At 41.5% G+C, this 27158-nt stretch overlaps 1 protein-coding gene across 2 annotated transcripts in view; it reads right to left on the bottom strand.

The window, feature by feature from the left end:
- LOC115008002 (copine-9-like) overlaps nt 1-27158 on the bottom strand; it is a 170984-nt gene that overhangs the window by 118015 nt on the left and 25811 nt on the right. The window contains exon 3 of one of the 2 annotated variants that reach the window (XM_029431214.1): nt 3482-3528. The exons of the other annotated variant lie outside the window; for it this stretch is intronic. Coding sequence (XP_029287074.1) covers nt 3482-3528 — 47 coding nt within the window. The remainder of the gene's footprint in view (nt 1-3481; nt 3529-27158) is intronic. 2 annotated transcript variants of the gene reach the window in all.

Here is a 27158-nt window from a genome sequence, read left to right as displayed (position 1 = left end):
CAAACTAGCAATCAAAATCATAACTTTGAGCCAACTCACCCATGAAGCCTCATAATAATCCTGTAATCAGTAATAATCCTAAAAGAACACTCCTGTGTCATTGCCAAAGGTACAATACATCGATTCCAGTAAAGAATATATTGATTGTCAACATCGTCACATCGATAAAAGCCCATTTTTTAAATCAGCTGATCGATGTGTGTGATTTCCTGTTTATACTCGGCAAAAACTTTATTCCGGCGCATGCATCGCTGAGCGTCTGAATCCAAAATGGAGACCGGACTCTAAGCGTTCGATTGACACCTTATTTTAGCCAATAGGAGCTTCCATGCCTTATCTACAGCCTTCAATAGCCAATGAGTGTCAATTTGATAACGAAGTGAAAGCCCTTCTTTTGTTTACAGACCGAGCCTATAGCAACCGAGTCTCCCAATGACTGGCGTATCATGTAGCCAATGAAATCTGGAACATTTAGATAGGCGACTTCAATGTTTGTTTGTTTTACAAATGTTGTTTATTTTTTCAAAATTGTATTTACTATATTCAAGTTCATAAAAAATAACTACTAACAGGGAATATGAGTATACAATAGTTATTTATGAGTAATACAAATAATATTTTATTAATAAATATAATATCTCCAAATTGCTCAGCTTGGAAACGCCTGGTGTTACTGTCTAATATGTTGTGTTTTTGTGGTCAATCTCCACCGCTACCCACTCTATCCTCACAAACTGCATAACGGAAATATAATCATGGCTACAAATCAATTTCCTAAAAGTAAACTGAAAAATCCGAAATCATCATCATTGGACCAAAAACACTCACCAAATCCACCCATAACCTCATCCTCGACATCGACAGTCCCTCAGTTTCCACCTCCCCTCACATCCGGAATCTTGGCTCACCTATAAAAATCATCAATAAACTCCAATACATCCAAAACTCCGCTGCCCGTCTTCTCACCCACTCCCGGATCCGTGACCACATCACCCCCGTCCTCTACAAGCTCCACTGGCTCCCCATCCCCCAGAGAATCCAATACAAGATCCTCCTCATGACCTACAAAGCCCTCCATAACCTGGCCCTCTCCTAGCAGACTGACCTCCACAGACACACTCCCACCCGCAGCCTCCGCTCTGCTGCTGCTAACCTCCTGTCCCCCCCTATCCGGACCAAGCTCAGATCCTAGGGAGACAGAGCCTTCTCCATCGCTGCTCCCACCCTCTGGAACTCCCCCACACTAGTTTCCGGTCATATTATCTGCCCTGAGAGTTCATCATTGTTTTTGTTTGTTTCCATTCCTACTATTATATAAGAAATGCACTTCAGGAATGCACTACTACTACAGTTTTTGTTCTGTTCTGTCATGTGCATCTCATTGTTCAACACTGTGTTGCAGAATGACAATTAAGGATCTTTGAATCCCACTTTTCAGGAAGAGAAAGGTTTTTCAATATAGGAACCAAAATAACAATGCAAAGCAGATACTTAAAACTTAAATTCCTTATCAAGCCTAATGCCATTACTGCTGTCTTTGGCATCCCTCAGCTGCCTTTGCCTAGGCTCCATGCTGATCTGATAGCTTTTGTAACACTATTGGCTAGACGTCCAATACTGATGAGATGGAAATCCCCAACACCGCCTTCCCACACGACATTTTCAATAATTTACAGCTTGAATAAATCCGATATACATTGAGAGGCTCTTCTGAGAAGTTCAAAAAGATGTGGGGCCCTTTCTTTGCCTATGCAAATGTAATCACCTTCCCAGATATCCCTGAATAAGATCCCTTTCTCTCCCTTATTTCTATTTATTAATTTATTTGAATTCTGACCTGAAGGGTGAGGCCTTTATTTATTTATTTATTTATTTATTTAAAGTTTTTTGTGAGATGGGTAATATGACCAAGCAGACTGTTTGTGTTTGTTTGTTTTGTTGTCCTTTTTTAGTTGCATTGTATTGTATTGTATGTATTGTATTGTTTTGTACTCCTATAACATGGCACTGTCACACACAACTCCTTTATCACTACTGTCAATTTGTGTATAAAAAATCAATAAACAAAGTAAAAAAAAAAAACTTAAATTCAACCTCTCTCTCTCTCACTGTACCTCATCTGCTGTGTCTATAACCTACTTCACGAGTGCTGCATGTAGAAACTCAACTCAACTCAATATGTTCCTGTTTGTCTGTCCATATACCTGAAAACTGATCCATATACTGTGTGTGTGTGTGTATGTGTGTGCGTGCATGTTTGTGTGTGTGCCTCCTCTCCCTGTGAGACTGATTGAGGCTCACTGAGATCTATGTGTTAATGTGTTTGGATCCCCACGGAGGTGAGACTGATTTTCTTTTATAACACAAAGCACAAATTACTGCAAGAAAGAGAGTAAGAGACACTGAGGCAGAGAGGAGAGAGATATGTGTACGCAGCCAGTGTTCCAGGCCGACCTCCTAAAGCGTCTCGAATGGTTTTCCAATTTATGAATTCCTATATTTGGCTGGTCAGGCTTCACAGAAGGGCTTAGTTTTTATTGCATTCTGTTTGCTATAAAACACTTTGATCAATATGACCGTCACAGGACATTTTAATGCACGCCTGCTTAGACCCTCTTTAGTTCTGACCTTACTGGAGGAAAACAAAGGATATTTTCTACATGTTTTTTCTTAATCCCAAATGTGCTAAGAATGACATATGCCTTTTAAATGATTGCTGTTGTTTTCAACTTTGTTCAGCCTTGTTTTCTAAAATGTTTTGCCATTTTGTTTCATTTCATCAGTGACTTAAGTGTTTGTGTGCTTCTCCTGCTCTCCAATACACACAAAGAACAGTTTGTGAACTCAACTAAATTTAACTACAGAATACATGTCTCTCCATAGTTGAGTGTATTATTGTGATTGCACTGTGCATGCGTTCATTTTGACATTCAATGCTTCCGACTGCAAGCACTGCTGGATTTGTGCATTTTGGTACTGTTCAAGCACAGTCCTGATGGTAGATGGCTATTTAAAGAAATACAGTATAATAGTCAAAATACTTTGGAAAAGAAGACATTTTTCAGGATGGTAAATCTTTGAAAAGGATCATCAATATGGATAATCCACCATCCCTTCAACAAACACTACAGACCACTACTCAGTACTACGACTGCTACTTCTAATGGTACCAATACTTGTCACATGTCAACTGTTACCACCACACGTGTGGACAAACAACATGTGATTGTTCTCAATGTTGATGAATTTAGGCATATATAATAGAAGACAGTCCATCAAGCTGCCCTCACCGAAACAAACGACGATAGGTTGTCTGTGCAATCAGCTTATTAGCACCCAACTGATATTTCCAAACAGCACAAACTTTGTGATCAGCCCAGTTCACTTTAATATCACTTTAATCTTTAAAAATTGACATGTTGAATTGATGAATTCTGAATAAAATGTATCTGAACTTATGATTTGATGACATTTCACTCACCTCCCTCCACTCCTTGGTCCCCAGGCCTTGTACGTACAACACCACCACTGCAAATAGAAACAGATGTGTACATGTTTTAGAGTTACTTTTACCCTCGCATGAATGCAAATAATCACAGATGCAGCAGTACTGCAATTGTTTGCAAAAGTGTCCTTTGATGATCATCCACTCTCCTTTTGCAGGAGTATTGTATAGGAACACATTAAAATCAGAATCAGAATCAGAACAGTGTTTATTGCCAAGTAGGTTTTCTCTTATAAAGAATTTGTCTTGGTGTTTGGTGCATAAAATAATATTAAGGGGAAATAAAACATAACAGGCACATTTAGAAGTACTGCAGTTGTCAAGACAAATAAATATAGAAAAGAGAAATTACAATACAAAATATTAAAGAGATACAATAAGAAAAAATACAATAACAAATATGTACAATATAAGTTAAGGTGTAATATATATATATAATATAAATACAGTATGTAAAAGTATTTTGGAATGAAAGAGCTATACAATTTTCTGCACTATGTGCAGAAATATTGTTCAGGGATGTGCAAAGGTTTGAGAATGTGTGCAATGTACAAGGATAATAGTCCAATATGATCCTTAATAAAAGCTTAAATAACCACATACTTTACAAGATATTTCTAAGAGACATACAATTCTCTATCCATGAAATATAAATGAGAGTTGTAAAATAACAAGATCAAATAATAGGGTACAGTGAAGGAAAATGCTTTTTTTATTTATTATAATTGAAACAAAGTCATTTGGGTGCGCTGGTAGCTCATCTGGTAGAGCATACTAACAGTCAGTCCATTCCGCAGCGGCCCGGGTACAAATCTGACCCCCTCTCTCCCCTTTTCCTGTCTATCTTCTGTACCGTCTTATAATAAGCCCCAAAAATATCTTTAAGAAACAGCCAATGAATGCATGACTCTTTAACTCTTCCATTGTTATTTTTATTTAGTTTTCAAGCGCTAATTTTGTAATATTTATTATTAAACACCTGCTCCAAAGAAATAGGGGGCAGTGTTTCACTTCTACTTCTGGGTCCAGACAATCTAAATTTTCAGTCATCAGGTATTAAAAAGCCAACTATTGTATGTCAACCTATGTTTGTATTTTATCCGTAGTAGTTTTGCATATATATTGTTTCCTAAGTTTTAGAATATTCAAATCTATTATTTATATTGTGTGTTGTATTCTACAGCTATATAGTCAGTCAGTATGTCTGTCTGTCAGACTGTCTGTCTGTCTGGGAAGTTGGGCTACTACAAGCTGCTTTTCCTTTTAACACCAGAGGATGTGGAGCTTTCCGCCCTGACATCATTTTACACTGCAGTACTGCTCTACTACTGTACTGTACTGCAGTAGATCTCCTGTGCCACTAACGAGATCTTAGGTATGTGGTTTTTTGAGGAACCCTTGTTTTTCAACACCCTGACAAGGACTAGAACACGTCTGCCAGCCTGCCAAACTAGGACATCTCATGAAAGTTGAAGGCAACATCGCTGGAGATCCTGAGGAGAAAAGGCAACATCACCTCTATCAGGATCATCAACCAAGTGGTGGAGGAAGTCTGAGCTGCCTCGCCACAGTCCCTGAGGGTGTTTATAGGGCGTGTATTTTTTGTTTATAGACTGAGACCCTGAAACATTTATATGTTGAGTGTCCTCTGTTTCAGCTTTTAAGAAGGTGGTTTGAGGGTCTTGGGGAGGACTTTTCTTTTGTTTTATTTATTGTTGGCCCAAAGTACTCTGCAAAAAAAAAATTGTGCACACATTGTTGAACTTTTTATCCGATGCTGCTAAATTGGCCATGTGGGGCTGCTGAAAGCCAGACTGAGGGTGGAATACACCTACTATCACATGATGTGAAGCAGTGTGTGTGTGTGTGTGTGTGTGTGTGTGTGTGTGTGTGTGTGTGTGTGTGTGTGTGTGTGTGTGTGTGTGTGTGTGTGTGTGTGTGTGTGTGTGTGTGTGTGTTCTTGAGTTGATGGAGGTCAGAACTCGTTAAATATTTACGGTATTATGGTGTTACACGTTGGCACTAAGGCAACACTGAAGTGTTAGGGTATCATATGAGGTTATATTGACTGTCTCCAGATAGTCAACCTAAACATTTCTAAAATTTCATAAAGGTAGAAATTTATAAATTATTCTGATGTTAGCTCACACAGGTGTTTTTTCCTGAGCTGCAATCTTGTTCCAATTCACGTTAAATTGAATGACCCACTTGTAAAGATCCCCCCAAAAAGTCAGAAACCACTCAGTTTTAAGATTGTCTCTATATTATGTTTAACATTTAACAGCAGACAGTATATGGGCCCAACACTTAATAATAACCCAGCAGGTTAATACAACCATGCCTGCTCGGGGCCTTAACGCAAACAACCAACACTCAGTCATTCTTCTGGTTGAATAGTGAACTTCTGTACATGTTAAACCCTCTTATGAAGCTCCTCTCTGACAGGTGAAAAGAAGCGGACAGAGACGTCGTATGTGGAGGAAATATATATCTGTCTTGGTCCTCAAGACACGAACTGCAGTGCAGTTGCAGACTGGCCATTTCAAATTTGCAGATAAAGTGAAAATAAAAAAGTACTACACTGGTTTGCTCAAAATGGCTTATTGTGACATGTTTTGTTTAACGTATTTGTTACTTGGGGTAGAATACATTTTTTATATAGTATTATTATATGGTAGGACAGGCCTCAGTATTGCCAACTTGACGACTTTCTCGCTAAATCTAGCGACTTTCCAAATCCTCTTGGTGACTTTTTTTTGTCAAATGCGACTTTTCTGGTGTTTTATAGACTCTGACGTGAAAGCAAGTGTCGTTCTGCAGTTACTGTCCTCAACGAGCAGCGGGTGCTGCTGTGAGCCCCTCCGCCATCCCAAAGCACTCACAGGCGGTCAGTATCACAGTAGCCTCGCACAGTAGTCCCAGCTGCAGTCAGAGCAGAGAGGAGACCCACACTCTAAGCGCTGATCAGAGCGGGATGTAAATGTAAATGTTTCTTCACTGTCACACTAAAATAAATCACTGCATTTGACTAACTCACTTACTCACCTTGTCCAATGTGTGTGTGCCTCACTGCGACATAAGCTAAACACCTAGCTAGCTCATCATTTCTCAGTCTAAACTGTATACTCAAAAATACAGAAAGGAGTGGGAATCAAACCCTGAATTCAAAGGGTTGCAGCCGTTTATTGGAGATGATACACGGGCATACTGCCTGTATTGTAAGGTTGATTTCTATGCCAAATATGTGTGATATAAAAAAACACACAACTCAAAAACATACTCAAAATGCAAAGCCGTATAACAGTTCCACCCAAAGCAGGCTGCCATTAATGAGTAAAAAAAAACATATTTAGGGTTTTATTTTGTCACTTTTTGTCTCTCCCACAACGTTATTCCTCTCTCCTACAAGGTGCTTCTGGAAAACCATCCGGCACCTCAGGAGGGGGAAGCGAGGAACCATCCAAGCTGTGTACAACAAGGGTGGGACCCTGCTGACTTTGACTGAGAAGATTATCAGCCGGTGGAAGGAGCACTTTGAGGAACTCCTGAATCCGACTAACATGCCCTCTATGGTAGAGGCAGAGCTGGAAACTGATGGGGGATCATCGTCAATTTCCCTGATGGAAGTCACTGAGGTAGTCAAACAACTCCACAGTGGCAAAGCCGCAGGGGTTGGTGAGATCCGTCCAGAAATGCTGAAGGCTTTGGGTGTTGAGGGGCTGTCTTGGTTGACACGCCTCGTCAACATTGCGTGGAAGTCTGGGACAGTGCCTAAGGGTTGGCAGACCGGGGTGGTGGTTCCCCTATTTAAAAAGGGGGACCAGAGAGTGTGTGCCAACTACAGGGGTATTACACTTCTCAGCATCCCTGGTAAAGTCTACTCCAAGGTACTGGAAAGGAGGGTTCGGCCGGTAGTCGAACCTCTGATTGAAGAGGAACAATGCGGATTCCGTCCTGGTCGTGGAACAACGGACCAACTCTTCACTCTCGCAAGGATCCTGGAGGGTCTTGGGAGTACGCCCATCCGGTCTACATGTGTTTTGTGGATCTAGGAGAAGGCGTATGACCGGGTCCCCCGGGTGATACTGTGGGAAGTGCTGCGGGAGTAAGGGGTGAGGGGGTCACTTCTGAGGGCCATCCAATCCCTGTACGCCCAAAGCGTTCCCAGTTAATGTTGGCCTCCGCCAGGGCTGCGCTTTATCACCAAGTTGCAGTTCGGTGACCTGAGGATCTCATCGCTGCTCTTTGCAGATAATGTGGTCCTTATGGCATCATCAGTCTGTGATCTTCAACAGTCACTGGATCAGTTCGCAGCCGAGTGTGAAGCGGTTGGGATGAGGATCAGCACCTCAAAATCTGAGGCCATGGCTCTCAGCAGGAAACCGGTGGATTGCCTTCTCCGGGTAGGGAATGAGCCTTTACCCCAAGTGAAGGAGTTCAAGTACCTCGGGGACTTGATCGCGAGTGAGGGGACGATGGAGCGAGAGATTGGCTGAAGAATCGGAGCAGCAGGGGCGGTACTACAGTCACTTTACCGCACCGTTGTGACGAAAAGAAAGCTGAGCCAGAAGGCAAAGTTCTCAATCTACCGGTCGATCTTCGTTCCTACCCTCACCTATGGTCATGTAGGCTGGGTCATGACTGAAAGAACGAGATCAAGGGTACAAGCGGCCAAAATGGGTTTTCTCAGACGGGTGGCTGGCGTCTCCCTTAGAGATAGGGTGAGAAGCTCAGCCATCCGTGAGAGACTCGGAGTAGAGCCGCTGCTCCTTTAGGTTGAAAGGAGCCAGTTGAGGTGGTTCGGGCATCTAGTAAGGATGCTACCTGGGCGCCTCCCTAGGAAGGTGTTCCAGGCACGTCGAGCTGCAAGGAGACCCCGGGGAAGACCCAGGACTCGGTGGAGAGATTATATCTCCTCACTGGCCTGGGAACGCCTCAGGATCCCCAGTCGGAGCTGGAGGATGTGGCCCGGAGAAGGGAAGATTGGGGTTCCTTACTGGAGCTGCTGCCCCCGTGACCCGACCCCGGATAAGCGGTAGACGATGGATGGATGGACTGCTGAATGATTGTGAGGGGGAGGGGGAGGGGTGTCCTCTGAAGTCTAGGCAAAGGGAGTGTGGGGATTCCGTCTCAGGCATGTTTCTTCCCAATCTGATGAGACATGGAGAGAGTTATGCAACAGATTGAATAGGAAGAAATGAGGGGAGACGGGAAGAGAGGATAAATAAATTATGAGAGATTGGAAGAAGGGATGACTTGATGAAGGAAGGAGGGGAGATTGGAAGAGAGGATGAAGGGATGCGGGTAAGGATGAGGTTGGAAGGATAATAGATATTCATCCAGGGAAGGGAAAGGGAGGGTGGTTCGAGAATTCTGAGACAAACAAGGCCGGATGTGTTGACCGGGTATAAGTAGGCTTGACAGGTGATTAGAGGTGTGGTTGAGGCACTTCCAAACTTAAGTTAACTAATTAACTTAATTTCACTAGTAAGGACCAAGCCACAACAATATATGTCATTCAAAGATTTATTGTAATTGTAGAAGGTATTGGATTTTGAGGACTAAAATAAATTTCCCCCAAGCTCGAGGTCGGGGACAGAAGGCTGTTGGGTATTCCGGGGATTCAACGAGGCGGGTAGGTCGGAGACAGGCAGGGTCGGTAACAGGAAATCAGTCCGGGGGTAATGGCTGGAGTCTGACATAACGTAGTGTGAAGTAAATAAACTCCTGATTGTATTGTGTCACACTTAATGATTATCACATGTACTCGTCCACCTCATTCAAAATGTATTATTGCACAACCTGTATTTCTGCACAAATGTATAATGAGCACTATATTAGTTAGGAATGTGAAGCACTGTAGGTTCTCTTCAAAGAGTTTCAGGTCTACCTCCATCTCGTCACAACAAGACTGCCCACCAAGGGGCATAACCGCGCCAACATGGACCAATAAGAGACGACGACACCCTTCTGTAGAGAATATAGCAAAATGTTTATGATGTTTTGGGACCACTTTCACTTTTAACAACAGACAACTAACTGGCTCTTTATTGATTCGGACTGTGGACTTGGTGTGTGAAAGTGTCCTCGGCTGAGGGTATTTTTGAAATGCTGTCATCATCACTTTAAATAAATAAGTATATTGATCAACTAGAAGTTTACTGGATTCATTTGAAAGGCAATCACAGCGCCCTTTGGGCTTCAAAACCCAACAAAACCTGGTGACCCTGACTGCGATGATATGAAAGTTCTGGACACGAGGGCGACTGGAAGAGAAGCCAGAGGAGAACGTTCTATTGATACTTAGAACAGGCCTGACAAAGAAAAGGTAAGCAAACCTGTTTTAAATGAAATTGCATTAAATTACTGTAGGATAATAGTACTTGTAAGTATCAAAGAACACACCCTGAAAGCTGTCTCATAAAATAAACTACCCATGCTAAGCTTGCATATGATAAAGTGATGGTGACTAAGTTTGAAAAAACTACATGAAACTGTGCACAGAAAAGGTTTTAAAAGTGACTCCGGTGTAAGAAATAAGGTTTTCAAGTAGCGCTCGATTTAATAGTGTAAGTTAAAATATCAAGTCTTTGGGAGAAAGCGCAGTCTGAGCGACTGGTGGGAGTCTGTGGAGGAAAAGACCAAAGCGGCCTGTTCTGGCTAAAAAGAGAGAGCCTGAACAGTGAATATTTTGATGTGACTGCGTGGTGGAGGTTGACGAATTCCCCATTGTCTCACTATATATTTATTCATCTTCCGTAGACGACCATAGACACATAATTAAAGTAAGTAAAGCATTTTGAAGTGGTTTAAAAAGATCGCGGAATTCGGCTGTGTGAGAGAAGAGTGAGCTTCTCTTAGCGGGGGCTATAAAAACCCTATTTAATCCAACGATAACGGCATAAAACGAGTATCAATGCAGTGTGGTTTGGAAACTATATGTTGATGAATGTGTGTGTGAGTTGTTGAAAAGCAATGTTGTTTGTAAGTGAATGAATTGAGGCGTTAAAGTCAAGCTATTTTAGAGCTAACGGCTATACAGCTCCAGGCGCCACCAACTCGAGCGTGTAAAAACGGCAAGAAGTTGTTGGACTGTGGAAAGTATCTCAGAACAAACAGAACCTTGAGTCTCACGCTGAAAACATTTGGGGTGGGAATTAAAACGAAGAATTTGTGTATTGATAAAAAGTAACGAATACAAAGCTCCAGCTCCAGGGAATGTACTCCTACTAAGGAATGTGCTCCCTGCAAAAGTAGTTTCATTGATTTGATTTGTAGTCCATTTCCTGTTTTTGTAATACAGTAAGTTCTCCACAAGAAGTAAAAAGTTTTTTGGTTTCCTGAACTATTGAACTTTGACCGAGTAAACTTAAGTTGAACTTTGAATCTCTTGTTGTGGATATATGCCTCCATCTGGCGGACAAAATTGAATTTACACCCAAAATTCAAATAACTACTAAGAGTACAATGATAATGTACCAATTATAATAATTGTCATAAATTGCCCATTAAAGAAAAAGTTTGAATAAGTCCTGCCTTTGATTTACCTTTGATTATATTTATATTTCAGATTTACATTTTATGGTTTTGATTTCCATGTTTTATTTTTATTTCTGATTTCAGATTTAAACTTAGGAGATTTACACTTCCAATTTTTATTTCTATTTTAGATTTAAACTTTAAACATTTTTGATTTTTAATTTTATTTCTCGCTCAATTAATTTTGAACTTTAAACATTTTTTGATTTCTAATTTTTATTTTCATTTCACGCTCAATTTATTTGAATTTTGAGTATCTCCACTGACTGAACAACATTTGAGGAATTTCAAATTTTCAACATGATGGATCCATCTGAAAGTCAAGGTTGTGTCCACAGCCCAGAACAAAGAACAAATGTACCAACGATTGGATGCCTGCACCAAACTGAGTGAAAGAAAGAAGGTTCGAGCAAAGACAGAAAAGCTACTACTCGCATGGCAAGAAAGAGGACTGTTTCCAACTGATGATCAACCAGGTCCAAGTGAGGACCAAAGAAGGGCAGTTTACGACTTTGAAAATGGCGAATATCAACAAAAGATGGCAGCATGGGAAAAGACAGGAGAAAAACAAAGATTTAGAGCTGCAAAGAAAGCCACATTGAAAGCTGCAAACAGAAAATCCAGAGTTTTGCATCTCCTACTACTCTTCAAGAACATACCTCAGACCGCACCTGAGAGAATTTGTGTAATCAGGGAAGCAAAAGAAGAAGAAAAAGGCACCAAACATGAAGAAACTACACCTATCCAGCCTACACCTCAACACCCAGTCACAATCCTGTTAATCCCACTCCAATACAGGCACCCATGATGGGCATAAAGGGAGGATGTCTGGAAGTAGAGGAGGGAGAAACAGAGAAACGACTAGAGCACCTGATGAAACATGTCCAACTACTCAAGGAAAAATTAGAGGAAAAGCTACTCAACGCCCACTCTCCCTCTCATTTTGCTGCTCACCCTGCTCCAAATCCACATAAAGAGGTACTACGCACCCCAGATTCATACTCAGTTTCCCATGATTACACCATTTCAAACAAACAGCAAATACTGGTAGCCCAAACATGATGGTACACGCCAAAGAACGGGCTATGACAGCCTGGAAAAACTAGAGGAAGAAGTAACAAGCGAGGAGGGACCAGAGTATGAAGAAGATAAAACTGATGAGGATGAAGAAGAATTTGAACAAGCTGGAAGAAGCTCAAGGAATTCTGAAAGGAGTCTCAGCACGATTTCCCCAGAAGAAAATAGTGACTTCAAGACATACTTTGAAGAAGGACGACTGAATATGAAAGAACAGTCAATTTCGACTAGATCTAAAGAAGATAGAAGAGCAAAAAGCAGCACAACAGATGCCACTCATGGCAACACCAGGAGGACACATGATATACCACGCTTGGAGTCATCGTGATTTGGAGAGTTTGGCGGCCAAACTGCCTTCCCTCACCTCAGGAGGACAGAAATGGATTAATGAATTTGAGAAATACACAGCAGGAGACCGTGTGTGTGTGTGGGAGATTTGAGGAGTCTCATGGGCAGACTGAAAGAAAAAAGAGGATGCTAGACATGGATCTCACCGCTGGATGCAATGATGAGGACGATGAAAAATCCTTCAATCCTCACAGGAATCATTACTGGGATGCTATGAGAGACGCTTTTCCCACCACCCGCAGCATGACAGCAGTGACAGGCCTAAAGAAAGGAAATGATGAAGAAATGCATGCTTTCCTGAAGAGAAACGAAGGCGTCTGGTTAGACAGCACTGGAGAAAGACATGACTCCTCTGTATCAGCTACCATGTTGTGGAGAAATGCTGTGATAAAGGCTCTATCTACTCATGTCCAAAACTGTCTGAAGAGTGTGGTGGGACTAGATACAATGCCTAATGCACTTTGGAGAGAGCACCTTATGCATCATGACGAGCAACACAGGCAACAGAAGTGCAGAAGGAAGAAGAACATCTGACAATCACCCGAAGATTGGCAAAGGCTCAAATGGCTGAGAAAGATACTGAGGCTTCAAGAAATAAGAAAGAGAAGAGACAGATGTTAATGGGACAGTACGATGCTGAAGAATTCCCAGAAACAACAATACAGACTCATAGACAGCAACAAGTTCCTCAGAATGGACCTCCATGGTAAGTACCAAACAGAGGAGCATGGAGAGGGGGAAATTATGAAAGAGCTCCGCCACAGGGATGCTTTAATTGTGGAAGCGCATCTCACTGGGTCAAAGATTGCTACCAGTATGGGCAACAAGGAGGAGGAAACTCCTACCAAGGAAGAGGAGGAATCCCTAACAGTAGAGGAGGAGGATATCCCACCTATGAAAGAGGAGGAAGAGGACAGCAAGGTCCTGCAGGAGGAAGAGGACAGCAAAGTTTTGGTAGAGGAAGAGGAAGAAATCCTCCCAACACTCACCAAAAGCCTCTCTCTGCATGGGAACATTCCCAGGAATGGGATGGCTCCTCACAATGAGGATGCCCAGAGGATCCAACTGCAGGTGAAGCTATTCCAGCTCAGAATGAACCAATGGTCACCTGTACGATAGAAGGAGAAAAAATGGAACTGATGGTGGACACAGGAGCAACAGCGTCCTGTATAACTTCCTTGTAAAGGAAAAACACCACCTCTCTCCACAAAGACCCTTCGAACCGTTGGATACTCGGGAAGAACAGAAGAACAAAAGTACACCATGCCATTGGTCACTGTACTTGGTAAACAATCCCTGCTACACCCTTTCCTCTTCTCCCCAAAGTGTCCTGTAAACCTGATGGGTAGAAACCTGCTGGTTAAAACTGGAGCACGAATTCTATGTTCCAGTGATGGACTGATTCTACAGTTTCCTGGACAAATACCTCTGCATGGACAGTATCAAACAGATCAAAGGATCTTGGTGATGAAATCAAGCCATACCCAAGACATTGAAGAAACTACCACAACAGTGTATTGGAGCCGCCTGTTGACAAAAGGTCAAGACACTCCAGGAGTCCAGAAGACTTACATGGAATGGAATCCTTGGATCAACACATTAGCTCCATATGGACCTCCACTTGATCCTTTACACTGCACCTATAACTACTTGCGTCAACCTGACGAAGAGTATCAACAAGCCTGGGAGGAAGAAAGAAACATGACAAAGGAGCAAATAGAAGTCAAGGACATCTACGTGGGACCTCAAGGTGTAGCTGGATTCTGTGCTCTCACTAAAGAACAACTGCAATGGTATGCATTATCAGCTGAAGCAGTGCCACATATCACACTGGCATTGGTAGTAGGATCTGAAGCAAGGTCCCTAGGTCCCATGATAAAGAGAGCCTTGTCAATCAACTGGCTCCCAACCAATATTGCCTGCGTATGGAGAGCAGAAGATGAGACAATGTGGAAAATCACTCACCACAGTATGGATGTTGGCATCTTGGAAGAACAAGAACTGGAAAGAGACCATGGAAGAGAACACACCAACCATCCTGACACAGAAGAAACACTCAAAGATATCCCATCATATTTGTGGACAACTGTAGACTACGATGTAGGTTTTGTGCCTCATCATGAGGTCTCAGTGACTCTCAAAACAGAACAATCATCATGTTGGTTACGGCAATATAACCTAAAAAGAGAGCAGGTTGAAGGAATAGGAGCAACAATCAATGGACTCCTAGAAGCTGGAGTAATCAGAAACTCAAACTCCATCTGGAACACACCCATTTTGCTAGTCCCAAAAGCTGGCAACAAAGGCTGGAGAATGGTTCATGATCTAAGAAAAATCAACTCTGCTACGGTGTCACAAAATATACCTGTTCCTGACCCATATGTGGCACTTCAAAATCTGAATCCTGAACACAAATACTTCACAGTCATAGATCTGGCTAATGCTTTCTTTTGTCTACCATTGGACCCTGAAGTACAAGACATATTTTCTTTCACATATAAAGGACAGAAATACACCTACAACAGAATGCCATAAGGCTACAAAGACAGCCCAGGACTGTTCAATCAAGCTCTGAAAAAAGACTTAGCAGCTTACAACTGCCACCAGGTGTAACTCTGATACAGTACGTTGATGATTTGCTGCTCGCAGGCACTAGTGCTGAATCCTGCCTGGAAGCCACAGCAAATCTCCTCACACTACTTGCAGAAGCAGGATACAAAGTCAAGAAAGAAAAAACTCAAGTTGCAAGAAGATCAGTCACTTTCTTGGGAAGACTCATTTCTGCAAACAGCCTGACTCTAACCAATGCACAAAGGACCTCAATCCTATCACATGGAAAACCAAAGACAGTACAACACATGTTGGCATTTCTTGGATTGACGGGTTACAGTAGGACTCATGTACCAGATTATGGAAATCTGACTCAACCACTCAGAGACATGCTCTCAGAAGCAGGAAACAGAAACCTCACTGCTGAGCTCATCTGGACTACTGAAGGCGAAGAAGCTTTCACTAAGACTAAACAAGCCTTGGGACAAGCTGCACATCTATGCTCCCCAGACTACAATGATGATTTTCATTTGGATGTTTCTGAAACAGGAGGGATGGTAAATGGAGTCCTGTTTCAGAAAAAAGGGGGAGAAAGACATGTACTGATGTACCACAGCTCAAAATTGGACAATGTTGAACAAGGACAAACAGGTTGTGCAAGACACCTGGATGTTCTAGCAAAGACAATTCAAAAGACTGCACACGTGGTGATGTGCCACCCTCTCAAAGTAAACACTACACATAGTGTAGTGGCGTTTCTAAACTCACAAGCGTTCACTTTTTCTTCAGTCAGAAAAGTAAAGATAGAAGAAACACTAACTAAGCCCCACATCACATATGTGGCAGGGACAATCAACATGGCAACAGGACTGAATTCAGAAAACCATGACCCACATGATTGTGCATTTGTCTCACAACAAGATCTTAAAATTAGATCAGATTTGGAAACCGAACCATTGAATAATCCAGATAAAATTATATACAGTGATGGCTGCTGCTACAAAGGAGATGAAGGAAATGTAGCTTCCTATGCTGTAGTGCAACAAAGTGGAGAAAACACACAAACTTTGGAAGCACACATCATTCCACAGCCAGCCTCTGCACAACTTGCAGAAATAGTCGCGTTAACACAAGCATTGAAACACGGAGAAGGCCAGAGAATAAATGTATACGCAGACTCTGCTTATGCATATGGCGCTGTCCATATTGACGGCCCCCAGTGGATGAGAAGAGGTTTCCTAACTTCATCCAAAAATCCTGTCAAACATGCTGAAGCATTAAGAGCCCTACTGAAAGCGGCACTGCTGCCATCACATGTTGCTATAATGAAATGCAAAGGTCATCAGAAAACTGATACAGCAGTGGCAAAAGGAAATGATGCAGCAGACAAGGCAGCTAAAGTAGCAGGTGGCTACACTCAGCAAATTATTTGTTTGAACAGTGAAAATCAAGAGTAACTCACTTTGGAGAGCATCAAAGAAATGCAAGCACAAGCAGGAGTCTATGAGCATAATCAATGGGCTCATAAGGGAGCCACCAAGACTGAAGGAATCTGGAGAGCTCATGATGGCAGACTCGTGGCACCAGCTAAACTATGTCACCTGTTGATCAAACAAGCCCATGGCCCCACGCATGTTGGAAAACTAAGAACAACAAGGGACATAGAGGTAGAATGGTGGCACCCATTTATGAAAGAGATGGTTGAAAACTTTGTAACAGAATGTGATACCTGTTGTAATTTTAACAATAAAAAAACATACAAGTGTCCTATGGGTCGTTTTCCAGTGCCAGACGCACCATTCAAAGAGATATGTATTGACTATACAGACATGGGAGCAGAAAATGTGGTAAGAGGGTACAGATATGTTTTGGTAATGGTCGATCGTTTCACTAAGTGGATTGAAGCAATTCCCTGCAAAAAAGAAGATGCCAATTCTGTAATCAAATGGTTAAAAAATGAACTCATACCCAGGTATGGAGTTCCACGTTGCATACGATCAGATAATGGGACACACTTCACGAGCCATAAGCTTGAAGAAGTAGAAAAGTATTTTGGCATAACACACAAATTTGGGTCAGTATATCATCCGGCATCACAGGGTTTGGTAAAACGAGCTAATCAAACACTCAAAAGAAAACTTGCTAAAACATGTTATGGTAACAAGTTAAAGTGGGTAGATGCCCTACCTTTGGCACTCATGTCAATGAGATCCTCACAAAGCAGTCAAACACATTTGTCTCCACATGAACTGTTAACCGGTAGACCAATGCCTGGCCCTCCACGCGAAGGAGGGCACGGTCCTGTATTAGATCTATGGCAGATTGAGGCAGATGAATATGTCAAAGCTTTGGCTAAAATCATCGAAGTTTTGTCTACACAGGTGGAAGCAGCAGCAGAAAAACCTGACGAACCACCAGAGACTCCTGTTGGACCAGGTGATTGGGTAAGGGTCAAGGTCCACAAAAGAAAGTGGTTTGAACCTAGGTGGACTGGACCGTGGGAGGTGACAGAACGTACTTCACACGCGCTCCGGGTAAAAGGTAAAACAGGAGCTAATTGGCACCACCTCACACATTGTGTACCTGCACTGGCGCCTTCTCGCTGTTTAGCAGAAGTTAGTCAAGATTTGAACCTGCTGGAACAAAACAGTACTGACTAATTGATTTGTGAATCTAGAATCAGCACCAGAGGATAAATTGTCCTTAGATAATACTAATTTTCACCTGTCACAATTATTTGTTTGTCCGTCTAAGTGAGCAGATAAAACCAGTTAAAAATGCCACCAATAGAAGACAAAAAAGCGGAGGTAATAGTGTACCAGAAAATCTCTCTGTGGGGAGACCCTCGGGTGATAGCTGGGTTAGCACTGCTTACAATTGTTATAGTGCTCCCCTTGACATGGTGGGAGTTTTGCCTGAGCGTAGGAAGTAAAGAACCAAGCAATAGAGTAGCTAATCTTTGCCCAAATGAAGCTTACTACACACCAGACAATCTGACAACTAAATAAATCCAAGATGTGACTGAACGATTCCCTAATGAGACTGCACCCCCTAACACCATACTAACGCGCCGAGTGAGACGCATTAGAGATGCATGAAAAACAACGAAGCCGTAGATATTAAGGAAGGTGGGATTACCGTTACAGTAGAGAGAGACAAGATCACCTCGTTTGAATTTGATGTAAACACCATGATGTCTGCTAACGGTGAAAAATGGAGCACACATTGCGATTCCAACAAAGCAATGTATCTGTGTACGCCTCCCTGTCATTATCACAATGTGTTTGCACACTCAAACGGGGGATGGATTAATCTAGACCACCCCTTGGTTGAAAAATGGAGAATCATTAAAACGAAGCCCATGTAAATGCGGTGAAAGTGAACCACCTAATCCTAATCCTGATCCAAGAACTCTGCCCGGTAATGGGCATCCGACAAATTGTAACCCTGTGGTCATCACAGTTTTCTACCCTGAACTCTCTGATTCTGGCCTGTACTATTTAGGGATATCAAAGAATCCCAAAGACCCACTTTTCATCTTTTGGTTGAAGGTAATAGAGCCAAGCTTAACCCCTCTTGAGAAAAAGACCCAGAAAACGTACACCGGACTAGCAAGGAAGAAAATGAGTGTGACTTATCTGAACGTCACTAATCTTAAAGAAACAATGGCAGTGGAGACAGGATATCAGGACAGAAATGCATGGATGGATTGGGTGGGTCGCCTGCTCTACGAGCTGCTGCCACCGGGGCTGGTTTTTAGTATGTGGGATATGCATTATTTTTTCAACAGATTTGCTTACTTGCTCACAGGGAAGATGATGATGCTGGCATGCATAATAATTGTTTCGCTAGTTAGCTGGCTCCATAATGATCCAACACAAACGCAATACCAACAACTCAACAGCAACAACGCATACTACTACAACAACCCACAAACTCCCGGTTATATAAAGTGTTGATTATGAGGGTGCTCAATTGCGGTTCGCTCCCCCTTATATTTCGAATCGCACATCAAACACGCTTCGAACGTCATCACATACGTCATCAACACAAGCATCGATACGCGCTTCACAAAAATCTTCCGCGATTACTCGACACATGCTTCGAAGCCTCGACACGGAAGGACACATCACTAGCGATATGCCTGGGATGACCAGAGGCCGAGGACCTGGATGGTTTGCCTAGTCTGGCTGCTGTGGCAACCTGGAAAGAATAGCTTCAATAGGGTTCTGAAGATATCCCTAAAATGTGGAGGACTTTGTGTAAATGCTTTTGGAACCAGAATCGAGTTTTGGTTTTCCTGCTTTGGTGAGAGAGAGTTGGTGTGAAGGTGATACCTGATCGGTATACTTAGAGCTGATGTATTTGGTCAGCGGCTCGTATTGTCATGATCGTGATTTTCTATATCCTGTTTTATTTTGAAGTGTTCACTCCAATTTGTGTCATGTCTAGTTGTACTTCCGGTGTTTTCCCTCCCTTTGTGATTGTTGATTAGTTTCCTCCTGTGTATTTGCCTTTCTCTCCTAGCTGTGTCTCGTTCCCTCGTTTAGTGGTTGTGTGTATATATCCCTGTCTGTCCCAGTGTTCCTTGTCCGGTCGTCATCCATGTTATATGGTGTTTTCCCCTCGTGGCTATCTCGTCTCACCCTCTGGTCTGTATTTTCGGTTTTATTTGTTACTTTGCAATTTTGTAATTTTGTAAGCTTTCCTGAAATAAAGCCCTCTTGTTAAAAAGATCATCTTGCATTCTGCGTTTGGGTCCTCACCTATTCTCCACCATGACACGTATGGGCTGAGATAGGAGTTGAGGTGAAACGATAAAGGTAGGGAAAGAACTCCAGGCTGATATGTTTTGTTCTGTCGGACTATGAATTTGAGGTGTAGGAAGTTTGGATGTTGATGTCAGATAGACAGGGAGGATGACAAGGATTATAGGCAGGTGAAGTCTGGGCAAATATGAAGCAACTCAGGAAGCTGAGGTGCTCCGGATTTGCCCGTAAGACATTTGTAGCCTGAATGTTGAGACCGGATGAGGAGGCAGCATTGCACATGTATGACCGTAAAGAAAAATCCGGTAATATGTTTAATCTATCATTGTATTTATAACTATTGTATAGTTTTTTGCAAATTATCCTTGTCCTTTTGCCAGACTTGGCCATTGCAGTGTTTTTTCAATTTGTAGGCAATTTTTGTTTTGCTAATTTAATGGTCTACCCCCAAATAGCACATTTTACTATCTTACTCACTTTAACCTCTTAAGGGGTGGGGGAATTTACCCGAAAATACCTACAAACGACATACCTGAAGTAAATTCAAAGCTGCTCTTCAACCATTTGCACCAGCTGCATGGTTTTGGTCTCATTCAAAAGATAACTCTCTTATTGTTCACATTGAATAATCACTCCAAGTGCTTCTAGCACTGAGTAATAGTGGTCTACACGATACAGCGAGTCAGTGGTAGACTGGGCTGCTGCTGGCTCCGTCTATAAACAAAAGAGGGCTGGCACTTCCTTATCAAGTTGACACTCATTGGCTCTTGATGGCTGTAGATAATGCATGTAAGCTCCGATTGGCTCAAATGAAGTGTCAATCGAAAGGTCAGAGTTTGGTATCCCATTAGCAAATATCAAAATAGCGCTAATAGCTTGATGCATGCCGTGTTTACTGTCAGGTAAATTAATCCATATTGGAAAGACTATCGTATGTATTTGTTTACCTCAATCAATATATAAATATATCTACACTACGAATATGTTTCTCTGTTATTATGTATTTTCTGCACTGAGAGTATTACAAACATAATAGGGGACACTTCCCCTTTAAGAGAACAGGTCAACAAACCATTACTTCCTGACTGCTGACGGAGGAGCGTGTAGGCGCCAAACTGGGACCAATGAGGAGAAGGTCAACGCCTACTCCTTCTAGGTAGCCGCATGTTTTACGACTCTCGGGACACACCTGGAGCGGAGCCGTGAGACCGCAACGATGGGGCTTTTTGAGCCATGCGGTCTATGGAAACGGCGACGCGAAATGTGTCCTCAGCTGAGAATATTTTCTTTGTTTGACTTATTGCGTTAAATAAAAATATAGATTACACCAGGAGATTGCTGTTTTGATTCGACATTTAAGCTCCGAGTTCTTCAGCTTTTTCCTACCCTTTAATTGGCGTCCCTGGGTGGGCATCCCGAAAGGAGAAGTGAAGAACGATCGCCGAGCATCGTTGACTGGTATTCATTGCACGTGCAAAAGATCAGGTGAGGGTGAACACCGGTTAAAAACAAATATTCACTGCAGGTAGACTAGGAAAACTTATTAATGAATGCCAGCAACAATGTTCGACGGTCATAGCTAATACAACTGCTGTTAAACGATAAAAAGCAATCCTGAATGTTGAAATACAAGCGATAAGAGCAAGCATCGAAGATATTAATGATGTTAACGATATGTATGAAAAGCTTTTGGAGAGCTCCAGCATAGTCTGGTTAGAGTTCTAGGAGAACTTATATTTAATCAACCAAATCCCTGGGGGTGTCCGGGCTGGTACCGGATAAAGCTTATGGTAAGCTTGCATTGAATGTAGTTTAATACGAAAACACCTTTGGAAGGTAGCTAAGAAAGCTTAGTTAGTTTAATGTTAAAAAAGTCCTTTGGAAGGCAGATAGGAATAGTTTAATTGAAAGACTTCTGGGAAGCCTAGCATTAGAAGCTAGTGTTGTTTACCAAAGAAGGATAGTGATTATAATCCTGAATTACGTGAGAACCGATGACGATCGCCTCATAGTCTCAGATGTTGTATATCATCTTCTTTGCGGCAAGCATAGTGTAAAACATGTAAAGATTTGTGTATTGTTGTATTGTTGTGAGTAAAGTGTGACTAAAGCAGGCCTAAGGCGAGGCTAAGCTAGCGTTGATATTTAGCTAATGCATTGGAGTTTGTAGAACGGGTGAAAACTGTTCAAACTGACTGGGGGACGGTTGTGAAATCAAAGAGAACCGTGGAGTGTATGTAAAGTAGTTTTAAGTTGGAAAAACGTGAAAGAAGGAGACGTTTTTGTGAAAGGCCTCAGAGATTAGGACCAGCGAACGGTGGCCACGTGATGCTGGGTCGCTAATTCCGCCTACTTATGGTTACGAGGCATGTGAAAGTAAATTGTGATAAACTAAACCTTGAGTCTTATGCTGGAGCATTTTGGGTGGAAATAAAATGCATAAGTGATGTAGTGACCGAGTGATTAAAACCAAAAATGCGAGTTTTCTCCAAACTGGAAGGAGAGAAAATTTAGAACAAAGAAACCTCCATTTTCTATCCTTCTTCATCCGGGGGGAATTTAAAAAACCCACATCCGGTTGATAGCTAAATGCCTCTGGTGGACAAAATTGAGACTACAACTAAAAGTTTATAGAAACTTTACAAAATTTAAACACCTCCACCTCCTGTAGGACGGCAATTAAAGCGCACCTAAATTTAAAACCGTGCACCAGCAGACAAATTGGTAAATTACAATTAAAATCCAATTGAATTGAGGAAAGCTAAAGAGAAGAAAAAGGTGAAACCAGAACCCCAGACTGTAGACCGGACGTGAGAAAAAGGACTGACGTGAGAAAAAGGACTGACAAGAGAACATGACTCCCAAGCAACGGGGATCCACACTTCCGGAACCAGGTTGTATATCTGCATTCACACACACTATCATAGTCAATTAAAGGAGGCTGAATTGTAAAGTGTAGAAAACTGTCTCTTATATGTTTTTGAGAAAACATGTTTAATAAGTGTGTGGATGACAGATATGTAGACTTTTTGTGTAATTCTGGAGCAGACAGAAATGATTAGAACAGAACAGAGCCGCAAAATACCAGCTAATGATAGATTACGTTCAGAATAATAAATAATAATAAAAGACTTTAGTCAAGAAGTGTCAGCATAACTCATTTAACACACACGGTCACGGCTTCTTTGTATCCCTCTGTAAAAGGCCGGCGTGATTTCCTCTTGGATGGCTGTCCGTTCCCACCTCTCCCAAAAATATTCAAACCTCATGACATTTTGTGAAAGACTATAATCGTCGACAGACGAATAGTAGGGAGATAGAATCTTCTGAGAGTTTAGTCTAAACAGTGTAGGGAGCTAGAAGCTCCTGAGGGTCCGATCGTAAATGTCATGAGGAAGAAATATGGTGAAGAGAGTTTGTAAGATAATAGGGAATGAAACAGCTGACAAATTATTTAAGAAAATAAAGTTTTGGTAAACTCATCTGTTTTAGAAATACCAGACTATAAGAAGCCTTTTATTTAAACAGCAGACTTCATGACATTAGTATTAACACAGAACCATGGAGATAAGAGTAGACCAGTGGTTCACTACTCTTCACAACTAGACCCAGTAGATAAGGCGATGCCTGACTGCACATGAGCAGTAACTGCAGCTTCAATGGCAGGTCAGGCCTCTGCATCAAGTGTTATTCAGGCCATTGACTTTAACAGTGACACATGCAGTGTCAGTTTTGTTTTCACAACCGCATCTGACTATAGAATAATGTACAACTTTGATCCATCTACATTATTTCCAACAGCTGAGGACGGAGAATCACATGACTAAACGACAGACGGACAAGGAACTTCACCAAGACCAGACTTGACTGACGTTCCCTAAGAGGAACCAGAGATAGAAATGTTTGTTAACGGATCATGTAAAGTAACCTAGAGGATCCGAATGTGACAAGATTTCTGTAGTGACACAGACCGACTTATTAAAAGCAGAAGCTCTACCCAATCATCTGTCAGCAGAGCAGCAGAACTGATAGCATTGACAGAGACATGCAGATAAAAGAAAGACAAAGTTGTAAATATCTACACAGACAGTAACTATGCATGTTCAACATGTGTTTGCTCAACAAGTACAGCATAAAGGTATGGTAACATTGACTAACAAACATATTACTCACTCTAATAGAAGACTTATTGAAGGCAGTACAGCTACCAAAGTATATTGCTTTATATAAAGGCACAACACATATGATAAGAACTGATCCAGTTTCAGTAGACAACAATATGTAAATGAGAAGACAAACACGCCAGAACACAAGACAGAGATATTGAAAGAGATGCAGAATGCAGCTCTAAAGTAAGAACAAGCCGTTTGGACTAAGAATAATTACATACAAGACAGAGACGACTGACGAAAGAACACTTGACCAGAGAAGAACTCAGTACTACCAAGAAGATTATATAAATGTGTGTATTGAGACACGGTATTTGACCATGTCTCAAAATGGGGAGTATTATATTGAAGTATTATATTGAGTATTATATTAATAGAGTATATTCATAGCATTTGATTCAAAGGCCGAATGCCGAGAAACGGATATTCTGAACTAAATAAATATGAAGGAAATAAATATAGTTTAACGATATAAAATGAGCTGAAGTATTTCCAACACATACAGTAGACGCTATGACAGTAGCTAAAGTGTTTACAGCTAAATGAACTGTAAAATAAGGTAATGTGGGTAAAGGATGATAATAATAATAATAATAATAATAATAATAATAATAATAATAATAATAATGATGATAATAATAAGCTTTATGTAAGAATTGCAGGTCAAAGTACTTGCACTGCAAAAACATAAAACATTAGACAGAATAAGAACATTTAGGGTACAATAATCAGTGTTGATGTAAATAAGTGTGAAAGACTAATGGTATAAAAGAACACTGGAAATCATGCCAAGTTTCCCTATCTGTGCCGGGAAAACTATCAGAGCCATATTTAGAAATATACCACCATTTGGAAAGGAAGAAGAGGGAGAGAAAAATATATCCTGGTGACACATAAATATATCACCACTCCTGTGAGAGACACTGACTCCATAAAGCAGAAACTGGACCTCTTCGTGGTGAAGTCTGACTACACAGGGAGGTGGTACCCATAGGGGCGCTTGTCTCACCATCAGTGAAGATTCAACAACCCGAAGTTTTAGAAGGGGACTGTGACATGGGGGTCAGAGTCATCACAGGAGGGTGAGTATAGCCTGTACACCTGAGACTGCACAACCACATCAAATTTGATTTCTGTGACGTAATAACCTGTCCCTCTCCCCTAACAATATGCAGAACAGGTCAGGTGGGCAGAGGAGCACAGCTGCGCCACGGAGAGGAGTGACATGTAAGAAAATAAATGATTGTGATCCATTATTCCTCACCATCGTTTCATCGCATCCCAGAGATTAGAGACGGTTTGTTTTAGGCAGCAGAGGTTTTAGGAGCAGGTCCACAAGGACACTTTAGGATAAAGGTAGAAAACAAGAAGACTGCAATCTCCAAGCAGTCAGTAGGAAAGGATATAAAGTTACTACAGTAAGAAATAGAATAGGCATGGAGACAGGATCTGTGGAGAAGAATATGTGGCTTGACTGCAAACTGTATACCACTAGCTCAGTAAATATAGTGTGTGTGTGTGTTTGTGTGTGTGTGTGTGTGTGTGTCTACCAGTCAGGCCCCTCCTTGCTTTAAGCCCAGTCCCAGTACTACTCGGACCAATAACAGAGTAAACCTGTCTGTTAACAATGATGCACAGTGTAACAGAACCACTCAGCCCAATTTGCAAAAATCTCATTAAGAGATTTCCAACTCACAGAACCAATAGCACAAGACAGAAATATGTGCATTGATGACACTGGTCGAGTGTTTCTATGTTTGGCCCACAACAGGTCAAACTCTTGTGAGCTTGAACTCGGCTGAAGAGAAACACAGCACCTGGGGAGAGCTTCAGCTCCACAGCATACAAGAGATGCAGTAGGAGTCCCCCGGGGAGTGCCAGAGATCAAATTGGAGCAGGTTTTGACTCATTGTTTTTATGATGGGCAACTACTAATAAGAATGTGGATTAATTACATTCATTGCATCTAACAGAGGTTTATTAATTATTACAAGGGATGCCGTTAAGGGACAAGCTGAACAACAAGCAGCTTCCAGCTTATTGACATGATAGAATGTCTTTAGACATGCTCCTAGCAGAGAAAGGAGGTGTGTGTGTGCCATGTTTGGATCATCAATTATATCAAATAATACTGTTTCAAAGAGATCAGTTACTAGAGCCTTACAAAGATTGACAACATTATATAAAGAATTAGCAGAGAATTCAGGGGTAGAGAATTAGTCTGGTGATGCTATGGAAAGACGGTCCGGGAGATGGAGAGTTCTCATGTCACTGGTATCTTCAGCATTAATAGCTATATCAATATTAATTTGTACATTATCTCCACCGATTTATATTTTGTAAATATTTATGCATTTTTTATATTCATGTACCAGCTAACCCAGAGCAAATTCTTTGTAGGTGAAAACCTACATGACAAGAAAGATTATTCTGATTCTGAATACTTACTGTATGTGGATGTTGTTATATACCATAAATTAGAAGCCGCATGACGAGATTGATTGATTCCACAATCACAAAACAAATGTACACGAGTATCAGCCCCTCTCCATAGATTTATGCAATTTGATAGAACTAGCCTGATTACAGAACGGAATTGCATTAGACATGTTGCTAGCTGAAAAAGGGGGTGTCTGCAAATTGTTTGGCTCTGTGTTGTACTTTCATCCCAAATAACACAGCCCCTGATGGATCTTTTACCAGAGCTTTGAAAGGACTTGACCGACTCAGCAAAGAGCTGGCATCAAACAGTGGGGTACTCATAGACTATGATATAGAGCAGGAACACGACAGCCAGGAGGAAGATGATTTCGTGTGAATAACTCTACAAAGTGTTCTTTGGTGCCATACCGAAGCCACTGACTTTATTGTAGTTACAGTCTCTCAGTCGTATACAGATATTACAATCTTATACAGACATTAAAAGTTTACTAATATTTACTGTCTTTTACTGGAAGTGTTTTTTATTATACTGAAGCTAATTGTCTTTATGCTGGAATAACAAATGAAGTTCTTTGGTTTTATACAGAAGGTATTTTTATGACTGGAATAAAAACAAGTGCACTATGAATGTATTCTTGTATACCATATGATGAATTTGTACACCACTCGGTGCCTTATATTTACTGGAGATTATACACACCATAAATGGTGTGTAAAGGGGGAATTGTCAGGTAAATTAATCCATATTGGAAAGACTAT

The sequence above is a fragment of the Cottoperca gobio genome, chromosome 5 (assembly GCF_900634415.1).
Source record: "Cottoperca gobio chromosome 5, fCotGob3.1, whole genome shotgun sequence".
In the NCBI taxonomy this organism is placed as follows: Eukaryota; Metazoa; Chordata; class Actinopteri; order Perciformes; family Bovichtidae; genus Cottoperca; species Cottoperca gobio.
The sequence above is the reverse complement of the archived record's forward strand: the minus strand, read 5'-3'. Positions and strand labels throughout refer to the sequence as shown.